This window comes from Phaethon aethereus, assembly GCF_964289735.1.
Source record: "Phaethon aethereus genome assembly, chromosome: 7".
Classification (NCBI taxonomy): Eukaryota; Metazoa; Chordata; class Aves; order Phaethontiformes; family Phaethontidae; genus Phaethon; species Phaethon aethereus.
This window is the reverse complement of record NC_138583.1, coordinates 17,880,315-17,900,800: the sequence shown is the minus strand read 5'-3', so window position 1 is coordinate 17,900,800 and position 20,486 is coordinate 17,880,315. Positions and strand designations below refer to the sequence as shown.

Here is a 20,486-nt window from a genome sequence, read left to right as displayed (position 1 = left end):
ATTATTATCATGAGATTCAGTTATGAGTTCATCAGTCACTGGTGTGGATGTTTGTGCTGTGTATCCTGCTATGCCATTAGATTCTTATTCTGAACCTGTGCCAAATCTTATAAAACAATGCTATATGTTTTAGGACAACTCAAAAACTGCACTCAGAAATGGTCTGTGTCTTTGCAAGCTGCATGAATTAATTTCAACATACAAATTATCTTCATTTTTTATTTCTCCTTTAAACTTATGGGTTTATGTCTTATTATCGGCTAAAGACTAGGGAGCTATAGCTAAACAATTTTGGGTGATTATTTTTCCGGCTTGCTCCAGTGATTATTTTTTCCTTGCATTTTTTCCCTTGTTGTGGTGTGACAGCAAAAGTGATAAAGTTTCAATGCAAGAATCTGAGACGCACGTGACAAAGTGTAAAGAGGAGCATATGACTGCCTAATATGACAAGCTGTAACAAGTGAACAGTAGCAAGAAGTTATAGAAATGCAAATATAATCATGAATGTTTTTTCAGTCTTTGTATTGTTGAGGCTATTTATCTATTGTTGAGGCTGGATTTTATTCTTTTTAGTCAACAGGAGCTTCCCATTGGTAGGAAGATAGGTGATAAAGATCGCTGTAAAATTATGCTATCACTGTAGTCAGGAAGTGTACAGTCATCTTACTTCATGAGAAGTGAAACTATGACCAAGTTCAGTGCCTGACCTCTCCGAGTAAAGATGGCATGCAGTCTCAACTATGGATATTAAGTTAATAGAAAAACAAAAATGGTACGTTGCAGATATTTCAATCCCAGTGTCTCTTACGTGGCTTCAAGCTTGCATACCTTATCTGTTCTTTTTCAAGACAAGAACTGTAGTTGCAATGTAAATCTTTTAATTTCTAATATTTATATTTCCATGGCTTTCCGGTAGAAGAGGTGAAGTGTTCCAAAATCTCATGTGTCTGTTGGGAACTTTTTTTCATAGAGTTGTTGTGTGGAAAAGAGATCAAAGACCTTCCCCCAAATCTGATTGCTGTAACTTCATTTTTTGTAAGAGTATATCTCATTGAAACTATTTTGGTTGTGCTTGAGATGTTATGTACAGCAGTACTAAACAACAGCTAATGTACTAAACAGAACACAACGGTTCGTTGGTCTACATTACATAAAGGGATTGCATGTGTATCTTGATTTGATATAGTTTCAATGTCTGTAGTATTTTTAATCCAGATTGCAATCCCACAAGCTTGGAGTTGTTGGAAGTCATTCAGAGGATCGTGGGCTGGGAATTAGCTATCGTCTTTACGTGAGGCAAAAAAAAAAGCTAATCTTGCCACCTTTGTAAAAGTTAGCCTGTGCGAAATCCCCGACTTGTTTCTTTAGCAGCTTTTGTGCTAGGGACATGGCTGGCATATGTGAGCTAAGGCAAACTGTAGAGTTGTACCAACAGATTCCAACATTCAAATACCAAATTAATTAAGTTGCTTTAGTAATTGCTAGCTTTTTATTGTTTTAAAAGCACCAACTATAATTCCTGCTTTAGCCAAGAACATCTGAGGTGTAGCTGATTTGTTTTCGAAGTAGAACACTTCAAGCTTTATGTGTAAATTGAGGTAAAAAGTTAATAAAAGAAGCCTGGCAACTTTACAAAATAGGAGGATATTGAATTTCAAATTTCTGCTCACTCACAAAGTTAGAAACACTTGAAACACAACCAGCCCTGGGACAAAACTGTTATTCAGCCAAAGTAGGAGGCTCTTCTGGGCCGTAAGAACTGTCCAGACACCTCAGTCCCTTCTTCCTCTGCCAGATCTTTGGATGTCTGGGCATGATGTTGCAGCTACCGTCGTGGGTGAAGGGTTAAGTTACAATAGAGTGGCTATGGCTAGAGGCAAAAGAGAGGAACACTTCTTCCCAGAAGCAGTAACTGCTCTTCTTGATATGTTTGCTCTGCTAGTGGTAGCAGAACAAGGAGTTTCTCTCTAAAGAGCGCTTCCCTGAATCTCCATCTTGGTATTGCTCCTTCATTTTTTAGGATGAAATGAACATTTTCAGTGCAGTAAAGAGACCTTCTCTGCCATTTTCCATATGCTACTTTTTTCCAATAAAGCTAATGCATTCAGTGGCTTGGATAAGTTCTTTCAGCATGGCTGGAATTTCACAGTAGCTGTAACACTTGTTTGTAGCTTGCTATTTGCTCTAGTCAGTGTTAAAAATCCTTTTTAGAGAACGCAAATTAGGGCATACGAACTCCCTGACAATTCTCCATATAAGTTTCTGTAAGCTGAACTGTCCTGTAACAAGTGCTCAGATGCAGAGACATGATGGAGGAGATCTAGCTTTTAGGCAACATGAAGACTCATTTAGGTTGCAATAATAGTATGGAATTGATACTTTTGCCTAGCCTGTCGCAAACAGACATCCATAAAGTTATATAACAAATGGAAATGGAATACAATAGCAAAATGGAATACATTTTAAACTACATTTTTTAAATAAATCAGAAAAAGTTTGTAACACTCGCTGTTAGGTTCCTTATGATTTCTAAATGGAGCAATGCATTTTGCATTCAATATGATACACCGGTCTTTCTCTGTGTCACTATGAATGATGAAAAGGTAAATTCTTAGCATTATTAAGACAATATTTAACATCCATCAAGATTCGATACAGCCTCAACATGTCCAGTGTTCTCCTTTTGGAGGATTTCATTATTTGAAAGCAATATTCTGGACTGACTTTGTGGGTTATGAGTTCTTCTCTGGAGAATAATTTTCTTTTGCTGTGTCTGAATTGATTTTTACTGATGTGGCATTTCTCTCTTTGTACTAAGAGGTATTAAAATAATTGTATTTTAGAAATTCTGTTTCCATTTTTTTTTTAGAGATGGACAGAACAGATCTAGTATGGGAAAAAAGTTGTAATTCAGTTATTAAATGTATTGCATGTTGATGGAGCCTAACACTGTTGTTCTATGTTTGCAACAGCGGAATGTTACTGCCTTTGTTAGTTTGTCCAAAGTATTAATCTGTATTTTACTGTAGAAGTAGACCCTATTGAACTTCATCCTGACACCTAAAGAACATTGCATTACAAGTCTGCCTTCTCCTTAGAAGAAATGATGAAGGACTTGTTTTCAAGTGTAAAGAAGCTCAGTTGAGTAGCTGGCAGTGCTATTCATACATGGGGTACAGAGAGTCTTTATTTAGAAGAAATCATTAAAATAATCTATAAATCCAGGCAGGAGACTCTCAGGGTTGCATCCACAACCATACTACTCTCTCTTAAAATTTCCTTCTCAAAGCAGAGCTCCTTATGCAGTAGTGAGGTATTTGTTGAATTTCAGTACTAGAGGTGACAGGATCTGTTGTAGAACTGGTACAAGTTGCTCTGAACAATAAATTTTAAAGTGATAATAGCAAATAATCGTGGATAACTAGGAAGAGAACAGGAACCCTTCAGTTGATTACTGTTTGAATTATGTACATGTTACTTTTGTTGGGGGTTTTGGTAATTTTTTATGCAAATGAATCTCATGCAAGATTGTGAAAGCTGGTTTGTGTTTATAATCAAAATTAATTCAACAACAAACCAATGTTTATTTCTAATTGAAGAAAATTGGTATGTAAAGGTTAGGTTATGATTTCGGAACAGAAACAATGCAAAATAACTGGTATCACTAAAGAAATGGTTTAAATATTGAAGGCTTAAAGGAATAATATTAAAAGAATGTTAAAGAGTTCATTCTATAAACAGAACTGCTTATAGTTCTGCACAAAGGGAATTAATATTTTATTCCTTGATGAAGTTATTAAAGGTCAACCAAACATATTTCTACCATTATAATGACTACCAATTAAAAAAAAATATATACAGAGTGTGCACAGCTTTTTAAAAGGTGCTTGCAGTTGGATATTTCAAAAGTTACTGAGAAAACATTTTTCTTTACCTGTATACCGGAACTGTGTAGATGTCTTAAATTTTTAGCTTACTAGTTTATAGTTAAGAAAGCTGTTCTGACAAGGCCACTGCTATATCCTTAAGTCCAGAGTGATAGGGCTGACCCTATTAAATGATCACAATTTTCCACAGTCTAGTGATTAACAGGCTTTGAACTTTCCTTGCTTTCTTAATCCCATTTAATCATTTAAACCTATTATTGTTTTGACTTCAATTTCAAAAGCCCTTTAAATCTGTCTTACAATATTAATAGCTGATTAAAGTTCTGATTTCCAACCATATTATCAGTGGGCAGTCTACCTTATTACACTGAATAATTTAGAAACAACTATTTAAGAAAATATTGATCAAGGGTGTGGGGGGGGGGGGCCCAAAAAAAAATTGGAAAAACTATATCTAGTAATGTTTATATTTAAATTAGTGATCATATCCATGCAAGAAATTGGGGGAACAAAATGCTTCTATTTATTACATCAATAACTGTATTTCTTTTTTCTTTTAGGTTTTGTGATGTAATTTTTAGTTAATTCCATGTTGGAATTTAAATCCATCTTTCATTTTCATAATAAGTATAATGGTTAAAAAAACAACTTTCAGCTAATATTTTTGGGATCCCTTTCACCCAGAAATTCCAAGTTTTTCTCTGAAAAACAGAGGTTTGCAGCCAAATAAGACTTCAGTCATACTAGTAGACAAGAATATACATTGGGTTCTATAACTGGGTAAAAATGAAAACACCAGAAATTTCTCCATGGGTTCTCCATGATGGAATGGTCCTTCATTCTCTCAGCCCTGACACTTCTATTCCAGTAGCAGTGTTTAAAGTCTAGGATTTTTTTTATAAATGAAATGGCCAAGATATGTGGTTTGAGTTGCACTTAAAACTTTTCCTTAAGTAGATGCTTTTGTTTTATTAAGCAGTGTAATTATCTGCCAGGACAATGCTCTTTCCCTAGCTGGACTTGATGATTCTTTGTCACTGATAACTATGAATTAATTTATTTTCAACAGTCTTAGAAGTCTTTCTGTTCAACAGATAGAAGGATCTTAACCTTCTATTGCTGTTTTTTCAAGTCTCTTTCCCATTGCCACCAGCATGTACTTTACTCCTACTTACATTTCTTCTTCCCAAACATTTTAGCTAGGTGTTTTTCTGTTAAAAAATGGAAGGGGCTGAAATAATTAGTGGGGCTTGACAGCTCACTGGTTTTCTTGCTCATTTTTGTTTTGTTTGTTTGCTCTTTCCCATTTCTATATTAAAGCAATTCATTGATGTCTTCAATATTTGACATAAATTGGAAGCTCAGGTTGAGTTAGTTTAAGTTTATGACACTTGGGTTCCCCCCTTTCCAAGTTAGTACTCTGTGGGATGCCTTTATCCCTGCCCATATTTTTTATTCTTCTGTATTTTGAAGTTACTGTGTTTGAATAGGTTCATCTTACTGTCTGCTAGAATGTTCTGTTGTCACTGCATAACCTTGCCAGTCTGCTGTCATCTGTGGATTTCATCAGCAGCTACTGTACTTAACTCTAGATCACTCATACATATGTGGCATAGTGTTGGGTCTAGTGCTGATCCATGTTGAAGTCAATCCGAGATGTGCATTCTCCCACAGCCCTACTACTTTCCTAAAAGAATGTCTGAAAAGCCTTTTAGATGGTTTCCTCTTTTGTTGGTAGAAGTGGACCTTAAATTTTTCTTGAAGCAGGCTTTTTGTGTGTAATAGCTATACAATCCCTCTTTAATCTTTCAGTTTTTCAAGGAAGAGATTCTGGACTTGCATTTTGTATTTGGCAACAAAGCAGTATCTACTTAGTAAGGAATTTTTCTAAAATAATCTAATGTGTGCAAGGTCATCCTAGAGTAACAGCAGATGATGATCAGCTGTCATAAAACCAAAAATTGTGTAGAAGGGCTCCCTGGTTTGCTGTTAATTTGAGGCCAAGAAAGAATGTGAAAAGGTAGGTGGGACCAGCTGCCCTCTTATGGAATAGGAGAGAGGCTAAAGGGGAGAGAAATTTAGAGGGAATGGGGAGTGTGGTGCCTTTCAGATAGTGAAGCTGGGAGACTATAGCAAAGCAACAGAGGAATTTACAGAAAAAATGAAAAAGCAAATGTATTAACCTGGTGGAATAAAACCAGTGCAAGTCAGGCAAGAGACTGAGACTTTCAGGATATGTATCAAAGCCCTTTACTGTTTGGGTTTTTTAATGGGGGGAAAAAAGATGTCTTAAAACAAGTATTTGGACTAGTGTGTATGTGTGTGCCAGTTACATGAAACTTTAATTTTGGTTTAGCTGGTTACATCTTGTCCATGATGAATTTGGCTGCTGAATTTATACATAAGGTGTGGTCTGGGTTGTGGTTTTTTGTTTTCATCTTGATTTAGAAAACGCACAGCCCCTAGAATCTGACTTAGCAAGTGTAAAGTAATGATCCAAACAAATACAAGTCATGGTACTTACACTCCATGTTTGTGTACATGAAAAAGATTACTAGGCTAATCAGAAGAGTGAGGCTACATTAGACTTAACTGAAATTTCTAAGCAATTGTGGCCTTGTCAAAAATGCAGAAATACTGCCTTGCTTCAGGTAGTATTTTACGACTGTAGGAAAACCAGTTCATTTATTGCCTTTTGATCTCTTTATAGATCAAGTCAGAAGAAATGGAGTTAGAGGTTATGGCAGCATTACTTGTTCTGTCTGATAAATTGCAGATGGAAGCTGAGAAACAGGCTGACCTCCTATACCCATCCCCCATAAAGGATGTGTTAGCAATATTCGGGGAGTTTCTGTTGGGCTTGCTGTGTGCATTGGTCTGTAAATGCTCAGGAGGATGCACGGTTGTAGCAGGTTCACACGTGGCTGTGTTTCTGACCTGAACGATCTTGTGGGATGTGTTAACTGCATTTGTTAGAAAGCAGTCAATACAGTCTGAAAAAAGATGTGTGAGCACCAATGTCCTACAGTCTGGTTGTCCTAGTTTTTATAAGATTAATAATTAAGGAAGAAAAAAACAGAAAAAGGACTGTATTCCCCCCCCGCCCCCCCAGTGAAGGTAGCCTTAACATTGCTTGGAAGTTGAAGCAGCATAATCGCTGAATCATTCTTCTGGAAACTTCTTTAGATTAATCTGAAATACAAGAAGACTATACTGAAGTCCTTAAGGTTTTTTAATGGTTTTCTTGAAAAATTATTAAGAAATGCTGCTGCAGAGCCTGTTGTAAAAGGTCTTGTCTTTTATTGATGAAGCATGGCCTAGCGTAGCATAAATTCTACTTGTCTTGTCCAGTTAATACAACCAACATGCTTTAGGTCTCTTACAGAGAAATTGCGTTCTGTTCCTTTATTTAAAGACTTTTCTGTAAAGTTCAAAGAACATGTTGGAAATCTACCCTTTCATACATTTGTTTTTTAATCAATCTGGGAAATACTTGAAACAGTAACTGCAGCAAAGCATGCCAAGTACAATAAGCTTATGGAATAGCAAAGCCCAAGTGCATTTAAAGGGGAGCAAGATTAGTCAGAGCCATGTACTGTGGCAAAAAGATTGTATTTATTTGTAGATCAAACAAGGCAGAGGAATGTCTGCACAGATATATATTTGAAGCTTCCTAGGGTGCTTTACTGTTGCAACTTTGTATTACTGAAATAGTTTTAATGTTTTTCTTATGCTGACTATTCACCTTGATGGTTAATGCAAAAAACCTCAACAACTTTTCTGTCTAGTGTCTTGTTCCTTCACAAATATTCTTGAAAATACTGATGAAAATATTACTCTATGTATACAGTTTTGTGTACCTCTTTGTTTCTGGGTAGTCTGCATGATGGAGATTTTTTGTCTTGGGTCTTCTGGCCCAAGCAGCAGTGCATATGTCTTTGGTGATTTTTAGTTTGATATCTGTGCAATTTTTAGCTGTTTTTTCTGTATAAATTTTTTCTTAGGTTGCTGGATTAAAGTCAGAAATTTTGAAAGTTGAATTAATGTTGAAGCTAGGAAGATCTATTGCTATTTTTTAAACTTGTTTGCTCATCACCAGTTTTTATTCTGGGCCTTAGGACAGGTGAGTTGTACCAGCTTTTCAGGAAAGTCTTGTTCGTAGAGCAGATCTGAACTTGATATTCATCTGCAGTTTTGTACCAGTACATATTTAGCATAGGCTGTGTTTTTTCTTTTTAATTTGGTTAAGGCTTTGTAAAATTGGGTGCTGCCTGAAGGGAACCATGCCTTATGGCTGTTTGTTACATTAAAAGCATTATTGTAAAAGTGCTGACTACAGTCCAAGCACATAAATTTTCATACTCTCTTATATTAGGACCTGGGAAATAAAAGCATTGAGTTGTAGGATTACCATTTCAGAAGGATCTGGATCTTAAAAATGCATTTCACAAGTCAGAGCTGAACTTACAGGCTATAGTATGCTTAAAAAATGAAAAGCAGACATTTAATAAAAATGTTACATTTCTGCAAAAACTGAAATTGAGATGACAAATTTTTAGGTGAATGCTAGGGAAGTCATATACGTGCAAGAGGAGAAGAGTATGCTGCCCTCATAAGTTTGGGGGTTATTTTTGGTAGCACTATAAGCAAATAGAACGTGTTGGCTGGAGTTGTACCTCTAGCTGTTATACACAGTAAAGCTCTTTCCAAGTGGCCCTGGCATTTTTTTGATAGAGTATATTTAGGTATACGTACAGCCAAATTTCCTTAACACCATTTAGGCTCTGTATAATATCTGTCCTTAGAATGCCCGCAATAATCTTTTAGTTTGGGTCTGTGCTACTTCATTTTCAGGCTTGTGGAAAGGATAAATATTTTAGGTTAATGTAGTTGTGAATTTATAATTCATGTTTTAGGGGGCTAAGTTTGATACTATGTATGTATCTGCATGTACATAAAATTTGGTTTTGGAAACATAACAATTAGGAAGGAAGAAAATAACATCAAGTTCAGACCTGAGTTCTGGTAGAGTTACTGCTTACAGTAAACGAATGAGGAAAAAAGATTGAGAGGCTCAGGATAGCTTTGCCTTGGGAAGTTGAAAACATCCTTGATAATTGAAATTCAATTAGTTTTTAGATTTTTCTCATTGAAATGTATCCCCACTTTGTTAAATGTTCTGAAGTTATGGCGTTAGGGACTAATGGGAAGTATTCAAATTGCCTTGCTCAGCAATTTAGACATCCTTTATCACCATGTCCCATTGTCAAAGGACAGGGAGATGCTTTTCCAGAGTGTGAATTGGAGTTGGGTCTTTGTTTCTTGATGAAACCTAAGGGGGATTAGCTTGTCCTATGTCCTGGTAAGTTAAGTGCCTAAACATGCCTTTTTGTAACCAGGTTGGAAAGAATACTGTTTAAAAAAATTGTGTTGGCACTGAAAAGAGTAATGTAAAGTAGTGTGAAACTTCTCATTTAAACTGTGATTAGAGGATAGATGATAGAGTAATGATCTCTGTTAGCTCCTATCTGCAGCTAGGTCATTTGAGCTTTGATCAGAATATGGTATGTCGGAGTGACTATGGTAAGATGACATCTAGAGGTTAGACCAAGATGTGGCTTAAGAAATTCCATAAGGAACTGAGTTTGGGGAGAAAGCTGCAGTCTTCCAAAAGTGGAGGTTTTATCCAAGGTGCAGTCAGCCTACTGGGCTGTCAGAAGCCATCAGTTGTGATGCTCAGAGGCTGGGGTGTGTGTATCTGGGCAGGCAGCTGCACCAGTTTGGAAATATGCAGCTGTGCAGTGTGATAATTGCTGCAGTTGGGGCTCTTTTTCTGTCCATCTTCATGATTGTGTGCAGCTGCTATTTTGAAGGGAGTAGCTGGAACGTTGGCTACTCTTCCACTAGATTACATGTTTGTGAAGGACATATCAAAGTGTTTAAAAGTATTTTGAAAGGTACTACAGTTTGTTTTGACATTTACCTACAATCTTGCTGTAGACCCTCGCATGCTTTTTATTCTTAGGTCCCTTTTTTGAAATAGGACCTTGAGCAGTAATGAAGAGACTGTTAACATTTTGAAATTGTATCACAGTTTGGTACTGGATAGTTGAAAAGAATAATCGCTATTTAATATTCTAGGATGTGTTGAACTTTGAATTTCACGGGACAGAAAATAGAAAAAAGTGAAGTTGCGGCCCCTTCAGTTCCTTTGCCCATTTCCATAGCATATTTGCTTCTCGTCTACTTGCTAGTTTAATACCAGGTGTGTAAACATATAATATGTGCACAGTATGTTGTTCTGGTTGCTTAGATGATTTTAAATGTCCTTATTTTAAATTTTTCAACTGCGTATCTTTAGCTTCAATTTTGCATTTAGTATCCGTGGCCCCTAAAATCTTTTTTTAAAGAAATTCCCCCAAATCTAACCTCCCTAACCTTCATCAGTTAGGAGGAGCCAACCGGAGCTTATCAATCTTTCCTACGAAACACATGTTGGGAAATAACATGTAAGCTGTTCACTGTGCTAGTTGTGCGTTTAAATATATTACATACTTCAGCAGCTGTGTATGAAATATAATATGCATCCTGTCTTAATGCATGAAGTACTAATATAAGTTTGAACTCTACAAGTGTGTCCCTTTGTCAGAAATTTTGTGTAACAAATTGCTATCAAAGCAATATCTGTAGGAGTCAAGGAAGAATATTTGAAAAATGCCATTTTCATGGTGAAAAAGGTGGTGGTGGTGAAAAAGATTAGGTAAGCTAAAAGGTTTTAAAAAGGTTTTAAAAAACCTAAAAAGGTTAGGTTCACCAAAAGAACCATTCTGCAAACCTCAGGGGTAGTAACTGTGTTCCTCCCGCACCCCTCTGTGGTATGTCAGTAACATAGCTGAGGCAAAAATGACACATCTGTTAAATAGCATTCCCATTATGTTACACGGTTTCTGTTGTAGCTTACTTTCTAGTCTGAGTAAGTAGTGAAGGGTTTTATTTGGGTTTTTTTTCCTATAAATAACTGAGGGGGCTAAATTGTGGTTTTAAAAAAAAAAAAGTGAAGGAACAAGGAATTGGGAAGCTTTAAAAAGCTAAGTATAGATGCTATTTCTCAGCAGATAAAGTCGTATTCAGTTCTAGCCGAAGTAGTCTGATTTCTGGTCAGAGGAAAAGCATGCAGTGTTATTTTTAGTGAAGAATGGTTGTGACTTTTTGCAGGTATTTTTTTTTTTTAATGGGCAAAATTATCTCCATTTACAAAATGGATTGCATATTAGCCAAGGGTATATCTGTCTATGACAGGCAGATCCTTTTAAGAAATGACCTGATTTTATTTTAAGTAAGATTGCAGGTTGCATAAGAAGAGTTGGTGTCCTTTGACTTCTGAAAGATGTTCCTTTTATAATTTCCTGGTAGCTGTTTGCTTTTTCTCCAATATATAAGTAAATGCTTATTAAGATATGACAAACGGAGCTATCAGGGAAGTATAGCAGCATTATGAAGAGACTGGTATTGGGCTAGACCCTTTTTTATTAAAGAAAGAGCCTGATACTGTTCAGTACCAGAAAACATTGATTAAGATCACAACAGTTAAAATTTGTGGCTTAAAGACTGATAGGATGGTAAACTGGTAAGAAGACTTGGCAATTAAACCCAGTGACCTGAATCTGTTATTGAACAGTATGTTACAGTATAGTCTGCTTGCTGTAAGAGTCAAATGAGAACCCTGTATTTAGAAGGAAAATGTGGATGGACCCCACTGTATCCTGATTAGAAGTGGCTACATGAAGGATTTAGCAGCAAAGTGGATAAATGGATGCAAGTCAGCGTGATACTATTGCAAATAACCTAACACAGTCTCTGCATATGTAAACAAGAAAAATGGGTCAGTTGGTGTCTTGTATGTTTGAATGCAGCACTAGTGAGCTTGAGAATGCGTCTGGGGTTGATGCTAGCATTTTTAATGGATGCTGAAAAAACAAGTTTCAGAGAGTAAAATCAGAAAATGCTATAAGGAATAGAGAACATATATTTTAACTTTATTTCAAACAAAAATCCATTTGCAAGATAGCTTGATTGCAGTTGGTTGATGACCAGAATCTTTCCTCAGGGGCAGTAATTTATGGCTTGGCAGTTGACTGAAGCAAGGAACAAAAACAGAGGGCAAGGGGACAGTGAGAACCTTCTGCAGTGTGAGCAGTTAGCTGTTTGCAGAATTATCAGATGGACAGTTGACTTTTAGCTGCTTACATTATGTATGACTGTTGTACAAACCAATCAACAACAACAAAACAGGCCCCCCCCCCCCCGCAACAAACCCCACAGAAAATTATAGCAGTTAGATTTGTGGAATATCTTGAGATGGCAGAAGGTTTTACTCTGAGGTAGAACAAAAGTGAGGTCACTTCCTAAAGGTTTTCCAAAGTGAGTGACAGTGCAGCCTGCAATATGACTAGTAGTAGCCTGTGCTGGGAGAGACTGGGTTCCTTTTTCCCTCTGATTCAGACAGTGTAGGCAACCTATTCTGTTAAATTGCCTATTAGTTTAAGCTAGCAAAGACAGTTTCTTTCTCTCAAGCTCTCACTTGCCCCAGAAGTTGCCTGTATGAACTGCAGAAGTTTTCCTAAATGGCCTGTTGTTAAAGTATATTTTTTTCTATAGAATGTTTTTGGTATTGATTATAATAGTTTTATTTGGTACAAGGGGGAACAATACAGCCAGCTTGAGGGTTCATGTTGTCTCTTTCCCTCACTGTCATGTTTTGTCAGATCCAAATTATAAGATCAATGTACAGTTTATGGTATGAAGTGCAATGATTTTGGATATATAGCAAGCCAAAGTATGTGATACAATTTGAAACAGTGATACAAAGCAAAAGTTTTGTGTGATGTTTACTTTAATAAGCATGTAATAAATTTTTTTAGAAAACTTTGCTGCAGTCTTTGCAATACCTGATGTACTTGAATCAACAAATATTACATTACATATTTAATAATTTGACGGTTTGAAACTATGAAACTACATTTTATGGCTATATTCTCAAGAGAGTAACTGCTTTGTGTTTTGTGGTTTTTTTCAAGGTATGGGCTGAAGCCAAATGACCAGATTTTAGCAGAGGAGAAGCACAAAGAACTGTAAGCTCTTTTATGGTGATGTGATATACATGCATGTCATATGTATTTACTTTTCTGTGTACAGGCATATCTTATTACTAAAGGCCTGAAGCAAAAATTTTGTGTTTTCATAAATAGCTTCTGCTCTTCAATATTGTCTGCTGTAAATTACAAAACTCGTGTGATAACTAATTGTTTCAAAATAAGATTTAAAAAATTTTTTTTCACTATTTTGTTTGAAAAATTCTTTTATTAACTGCAGTTGGTACACATGCAACTTAAATGTCTTAGTGTTCATCCTAGTTGATGTCTTATGAATGACAGTGGTTACACTGACAGCTACTGCCTGCTTGCAGTATGTCCATGGGTATCTGGCAGAAATGAAGAGGCAGGGTTGTTTTGGTTTTTTTTTCAGGTTCAGTGTTGACTCATTATTTTAATTTGCCTACTCATGTGATATCATGGCCATTCCCACCTTCACAAATTCTCATCAATACAGTTGGGCTGTGGTGTGGAATGTAGCTAAGTCACCAGTGCCCTACTAGTTCTATTGAAATTTTGCTTTTTTTGGCTAATCTGTTTTTGTAGCCTAAAAACTCTTGTTCCTGGGGAAAAAAATATGATCCATTGTTGATTGGATAATTCTTTTGTCTTGCAGGAGAAGTAGCCATAGGAAGCTTAATTAAACACTGCAATAAAAACTTATTCAATTATTTTGCCCCTTCATTAAAGACATGCCCAAACCAAAGAAGCTTGAAGTTCAGATTTATTCCAATTTTTAGGTAGTCTTCCATGTTCAGGCAAAATAAGCTTTATTTTTTATTTTGGCATACTACGTACTAAAATACAAAAGCTCTACAATTCAGTTGAAAGCAAATACTGGGTGCTGTGCATAAGCATGTTTGGAAAATTAAAAGTAAAAAGACCGGCAGGTATTGTCTGCGTATTATCTAGATATAGGGGAGGGGGATTCTGAGTTTGTATGCCTGGTTTTGAAACCTTAGTGTTTTGGTTTTTGTTTGTTTTTCCCCACCCCAGTTATGGTAGCTTTTAAAACAGATGCTGAAGTTCTCCAAGTTACTGATTTTTTAACTGTATACGTGTTTTGAAAGTGAAGGGGACTTAGAGCTGGGTATGCTTTCTCTGATGACTGTTCAATCAAGAGTTACTATATGAAATGGGAGAAAAGTACTCACTAAATAAAAGATGGCACAATTGGAACATTTTTGCTCACCTGTATGTGTAAGCATACAGGTTACATAAAGGCAATAGTATAATACTTTTTATTTCAGAATTTAGTTTAAAAATTCTCTTGTTCTTAAAGCTCTTCATTATGTGAAGTAATTGTCTCTCTTATTACTGCTGTTTCTAATTCCTGCGCATTAATATCACTGGCCAAAGAGCTATACTCAGTGTATAGCTGAACTCCAGTTTTCTTGCCTCATTCACTCACTGTTCTCCATGAGCTGCCTGAAGAACATTCTATGTGACTGTCGTCTTTGCCATCCCTCAAAAAAAAGTTTAGATGTTTCTCAGGAAAGTCATAGATTTCAAACAGTAAAAATGTATTCTGGTAATGAAGATTTAATTTCTTTGGAAAAAGAATTATTTGCAAAAAGCCTCAGTCAGTGATTGAATTACTAGCCAAATAAAATTTCTGTGTTCTTTCAGAGGATGTAAAAAGACATTTCCCCTACATTTGTACATCGTGGTAATGTACCTGTGACATTAAAACTCCTTGAGCTCCAGGCAAAAGACAGGCAACAGCAGTTGCCTTTGATCTAGGTAGATAAGATTGGTTTTACATAGGGCACCCTCTCTAATGACAGAAACTTGTGGACAGCATAATTATGATAAACCCATTAAATGTGTTAAACAATTTTAAAAGAAACAAGCTAGAAGTATTAAAAGTACTAGCACGTTGAGAGGTTAAACACAAGTTAAATGACATACAGGTCTGTATTTTGGACAGTACAAGTTGTACTCTTTACACAAGCTTTGTTTGTGCAATAGATACTGATTAAACTGAACTTTTTGTGAAGAGTTTCATCTGAAGTAGTTTAAATATACTAAAATCCTGTTTGAGCTTTTTATTTTAAGCATGTTGCATATTACTTAATTGCACATTAGTTAGTGATATGTTTGCAGCATATTCATTTAAATGGAGGGTGGAACTCCTTTAGTTTTACTGAATTTTCTTTATTTAATTAAAGTTTTATGTGAATCAGCTGCAACAGAAACCTTTCTTTGGTTTTTCATTGTTATCACTACAGCAGCTCCTGATATGATTTGTATGCTGTTGGTTATAATGAAAGAGTTTGAACATGCTTTTGCCATTGACCTTGGCATCTTGAATGTCGCTGGATACTTGACCGGGGAAAAACTCTCGTAGGTCAGTGTCACGTTGTTTCAGGAGAGGCCTTTGGAACTTTTATAATATGCTGTGTGCTCTTCTCCTTGGACCATGTTAACTGTATGGTACAGAACAGATTAAACAGTGTTGATCCACAGAACACTTTCAGTTCTTCAAGCTAAATTCTCTGATTTAACTTACAGATGATTTGTTAGATACTTAAGTATCCTTTTCCGACATTTAGAGAGGCTTTCATATTTAAAAGAAATACCAATTGTAGGGAATGGTGCAAGACAACTTACCAATAGGGTAATTGATGCTGATTTGGTTATAAATGTATTCTTAGGTTCAGTGCCCTTATAACCAAGGTGTTCTCCTGAACCTGTCCTAATGTTTTTGAATCAAATACAAAGTTAGACTATGTATTCCTGTTCAGTGCCAAAATCGCCCTGCTTAAAATACTTTGTTTTCCAGTTTTTGAAATGTCAGCAGCTTTTATATTGACTTACCTAGTGAAGAAGACTTCTTTTGGCATTCTTCATCTAATGGTATCACAACAATTTCTCCAACTGTCAGATGTCCTTCAGTTTCGTAGAGATCACTTCTATGTAGCTCTTCATAAAACCGTAAATTTTGTTCAGAAATAAATGCCTTATTTCCAAAGGTAATTGGGCCAGCTACACCCTGACTTGGCTTGATCCTGTTGTCCTTGAATCTTAGTTACCTAGAGAGATAAGTACAGCCACTAAGACAGACTGGAGTTGGTTTACAGGCATGGCATCATACTTAACTTCTATTTTAAGAACTAAGGTATGAAAGATCACCTTTTTTTTTTTTTTCCTCTGCTTCCAATTCACTTTGACTGTAGGAGGCTTTTAAAATTGTGTCTTTTCATTAGTGTATACTTTTTTTTATCTTAAAGGAATTTGTTAGCACTGAAGTTGTAAGTTGGTGCATATATACATTCTTTTCAGAATTCAGCTGGAAATACCTAACACCCCTGCCCCAATCAACTCCTGAATGCACACAAGGTGGAGGTTACTGTCCTGCAGCTCAGACAGGGAGTGGAATGTGTGGAGGCATCTTAGCCCGCTTCCATGTAAAATTAGCAGATTAGTTCAAACCATTTTAACTGATGATCCAGCCAAGCATGCCAATTTTGTAGTGAATCAGATGAGCAATCTTACTTGTTTTCACTGGCGAGTTTGTTATTCTGCAGTGAGAATAACAAAGATGGGACAACAATAGTATCTTCAGTTTTCACAGGTGTTTTCCAAGGGAAGCATGCATTTATGGCTGAAGAGATGTGCTGGAGATGTTTCCCACCTCTCCCAACCCAACTAATCCCCTGTAACTTTGTGGAGAGGGAAAAAAAGAATTCCATCCTGCAAGACTGCTGGAGAAAACTTGGACATAGGGTTGGTGAGGCCTTAATGTTGCATGTGTTTTTCCCCTTGCGAGAACAATAAATAAATATAAACTCCAAGAAGAATGGAAATACTTCTCCTGACCCTTTGTATAGTTGCATTACAAGAGCTAATCCTATTTTTAATCCTCAGAATTGGACAGAATGACTTTAACTGAAGGTCGTATTAACCAAGTGTAGACTTGTGTGTGTGTGCACGCACATGTTGTTGCCTAGACTGATTTTTTTTTTTTTTTTTTCCTACTATGAATCCACATCAAAAGTTTTTGATGGGAAAAATTTAAGACAGCTGCAGTAAGCGATGGGGTGTGGTCTAAGTTGTCTTGATATTGAAGTAGAAACACCTAACTTGTTTACCTAATGCCCAATACAGACTCCATTTTCACTGCGTGGAGTAATGTTGCAAGAGGGGTTGGAGATTTTAATAATACTCCTTCTTACTAAAATGTGAGCTGTAGCAAAATTTTGGTAGCTTGATTAGCTTGTATGAATAAGTGACTAAAATATATTCATTGTGAGTCTAAAAGCATTGTTTGAAGATTAGTGGTACCACTGAGTCTGTAAGCAATGCTTCAGGACACTTGTTTTAATATAGCTTTGACGGCTGGTTGTACGATTTTATAAACTGTTTTGTTTAAGTGGTTTTGGCCGTGATGGAACACTTAACTTTTCTGGAAGTTAGTTGAAGGAGAAAGTAGGAAATGTGGCAGCTATTTTGTGCCCCACAGCCACCTCTGCTTTCATAATGTATCTTTTTACAGAGATAAAGGCCATGAAGTGAGAAAGAGGAAGAAGATAAATATAAGCTTCCTTTCTCTTCAGTCAGCTGTCTGATGTGTTGTACTCGGCAGGGAGGGCAGAAGTGTTGCTCTGCTGCAAGTTTGCCAAGAGGAATTTATGTAGGTATTTCATCCTTAGCTGCATGCTTGCTATATGAATACTTTTTCATAGTGAAACTGAACAAGGGAGAGCGGGACTCTTAAGCTTGAGAACAGCTATTTGGGAGACTGATGCAGTTTTGAATCATTAGTAAGATGTGGATGTTTTGTGTGTGTGTGTGCTGCTTTTGCTTTGCCGAGATGTATATAAGTGAGTATCGGAAGGATGAATCTTGGAGGCATAGTAGGGCTGTTTGGGGCTTACAGAGAGCCTGTATGGTGCTTGGGAAAGAGTAGAGAAATGTACAGTAGGGCCTTAGAAGTAACCTGGATATGAGAGAAAGCTGGAAGGTGCAAAAGGGATTTGAACATCTTCATGGGAACGTTGTAGTAGAGTTTCCTTGTATTTTGGCGGGGGCGCGTTACCACGTGTAAATCACTGTCTAACACAATACTTAGAGTGCAAAAGCTAAGGGACTCTATGCCAAACCCGTTTACTAGGGAACCATGCCTCACTGATGGCTCAACATGCGGTGAGAGAGGCATGAATGGTGGGGACAGAAAGCAGTGCAACTGTTGGTCTAATGCTGTTGGAAACAACCAATCTACAGTATTTTGTGTCGCTAGAGGGTGTAGTTTATCTTCAGTAACACTTTCAGAAATCTTCTGTACATGTTTTTAGGATTCGGTGGCCTGTTGGTATGTAGTCTCTCTAAATATGTTTGTTGTTTATCCACTCTGTTCCCCCAAAAATCTAAAAAAGAGGGTAAAAAAATTGTTCTGTGGGATACTAAAGAGATACTAAAATATCAGAAATACTAAGCTTTAAATCTTTTGTCAGCCTACTCAACAAATGCTGACAACATAGATGATTTGTATGGTTGGGGTGATGCATGAACCTGTCACAGACATCTGTCAAAACTATTGGGTTACTTTATATAATAACCCTCACCTGTAGTTACATTTGAGTGGATTAATATATAATATGAAATGTGATTTGGCAATGAAGTAATGTGGAAAACTGTTATGGCAATAACAAGGTGCCCAGCTTTATGAGAAAGCTTACCACCTCTCATCTTTACACAACTTTATTTTAGATTTCCTCCTCATTTTTTTAGATCAAGCTATCATACTGGCCTGTTCTCTGGTTTAGAAGTTTGTATGAAAACTTCAATTAAAATGTCTACTGTGGAACTGATATTAATTTTTACAAAATTTAATACTTCTAGAATTGCTGCAAATTGAAACTTCTAAACTACTGTTTTTTATGAATAAATAGTAAGTTAGAATGATCAGTCTCTTAAATTGCCACCTTCTCCCAAAGCAAATATAAATTCTGTTGTATGTTGACACTGATTGTTCTATGACGTGTAATCAAACCTTTTTAAAGTAAACTTTCATTAAATGCTTGGGAACTCTGTGGAGTAAGAATCTGGATGATGTGCTGTGGATATCAGAAAAACATGTAATGAAAGAGATTGATGGTTGGGAAGTACTGTGCTGTTCTGGAATGGACTTTGTTAATCCTGTTCCTTGGGTTGTTGGCTCCCTCTGTAGAAATTACTTTAAATTGCAGTTTGATTTCTCTAGAATTGTTTTATCACTTCTGTAGTATATATAAATGTTTGACTCACCTGTACAAAAAGGATGATTTATGGTTAGTTAGCCACAAAATTTCTATTACAGATTCCTCCCTCTCTTTTTCCCTTCAATTCTCTTCCTGACTAGCCCCCACCCAATTCTTCTGAATACAACACCAGTGCAAATTAGCATTACACAAATAATCTTATGAAATTCTTGGTAACAGACAATCCTGCGTAAAATTTCAAAATATTAAGAATATAAATTATAGCAGAAATGCATTTTCCTTCTTTGGAGGCAGTCTTTACATCTGCCTAAATGTAAAATGAAAAATTGCAAGTGTTAATTATGTTGTATAGTTTCATTTTGTGTCTTGCTATTGATGATATGAAATAAGTAATCTGCAGGTTACTTATAAAGGGTGGTGAACATTGGATCAATATTTTAAAATTTTGCTTAAGTGTCCATACAGTATTGTAATTAAGCCTTCTGCCACTCTTCACATTATTTTGTGTATATATATATTTGTGTATTAAAGCAAAACTTAGCTGTGTAGCTTTATAGGTTCTGTTAGAATATTCTTTATTATTAAGCAGCTCTTGGAAATTAGCGTTGATTCAGTCTTATATGACACAGTGGTTATCTGATATAAAATAGAAGAAAACTTCTGATAATAGCTATGGTTGGCAGATAAGAACAAGGCTTATGTTCTTCTGGGGAACTTGGTTTTGTAGCCTGAGCTGCTTCTCTGAGACTGGTAGTGGGAGGGAGGAGAGCTGGTGGGGAAGGACAAGGGTGAATGTGAAAGTCAATGGAGAATCCAAAATATTTTGTGTGTGTGTTTGTGACATATGAGAACTCAAAAATGAAAGGTCTAAAAACAGTTACTAGAGGATTGAAACTTAATTTACTTAAATCAAGTTACGGAAGTTCTTAGTGTCAGAGTTATTGTTCTCGTGTAGTCTTGCTCTTATGTGACTTAATCTTGTATATTAATTTTTTTTCTCTTACCTTCAAGAGATGTTTTTCAAGTACCTCTGTCATCTACTTTGATTATCACTACCGCATTATAAGTGGTATAGCAGAGACATCGAAAGACCCTCCAAGGGAAAGGTGTTTTGGAATACTCTAGACTGTAATTCCAGATCAAATTTGAGAGCTTTCAGGAGCTCACAGTACTGGTTAAATTGATCTTTCATAATGATTTCTTACACTCTGAAAATTTATGCTGGAATAGATGGATTGACATGG

At 36.2% G+C, this 20,486-nt stretch overlaps 1 protein-coding gene across 1 annotated transcript in view; it reads left to right on the top strand.

Moving 5' to 3' along the window:
• ADK (adenosine kinase) overlaps positions 1-20,486 on the top strand; it is a gene marked incomplete at both ends in the record, with an annotated part of 297,697 nt that overhangs the window by 23,343 nt on the left and 253,868 nt on the right. Inside the window, one exon of the mRNA XM_082001891.1 lies at positions 12,965-13,018. Coding sequence (XP_081858017.1) covers positions 12,965-13,018 — 54 coding nt within the window. The remainder of the gene's footprint in view (positions 1-12,964; positions 13,019-20,486) is intronic.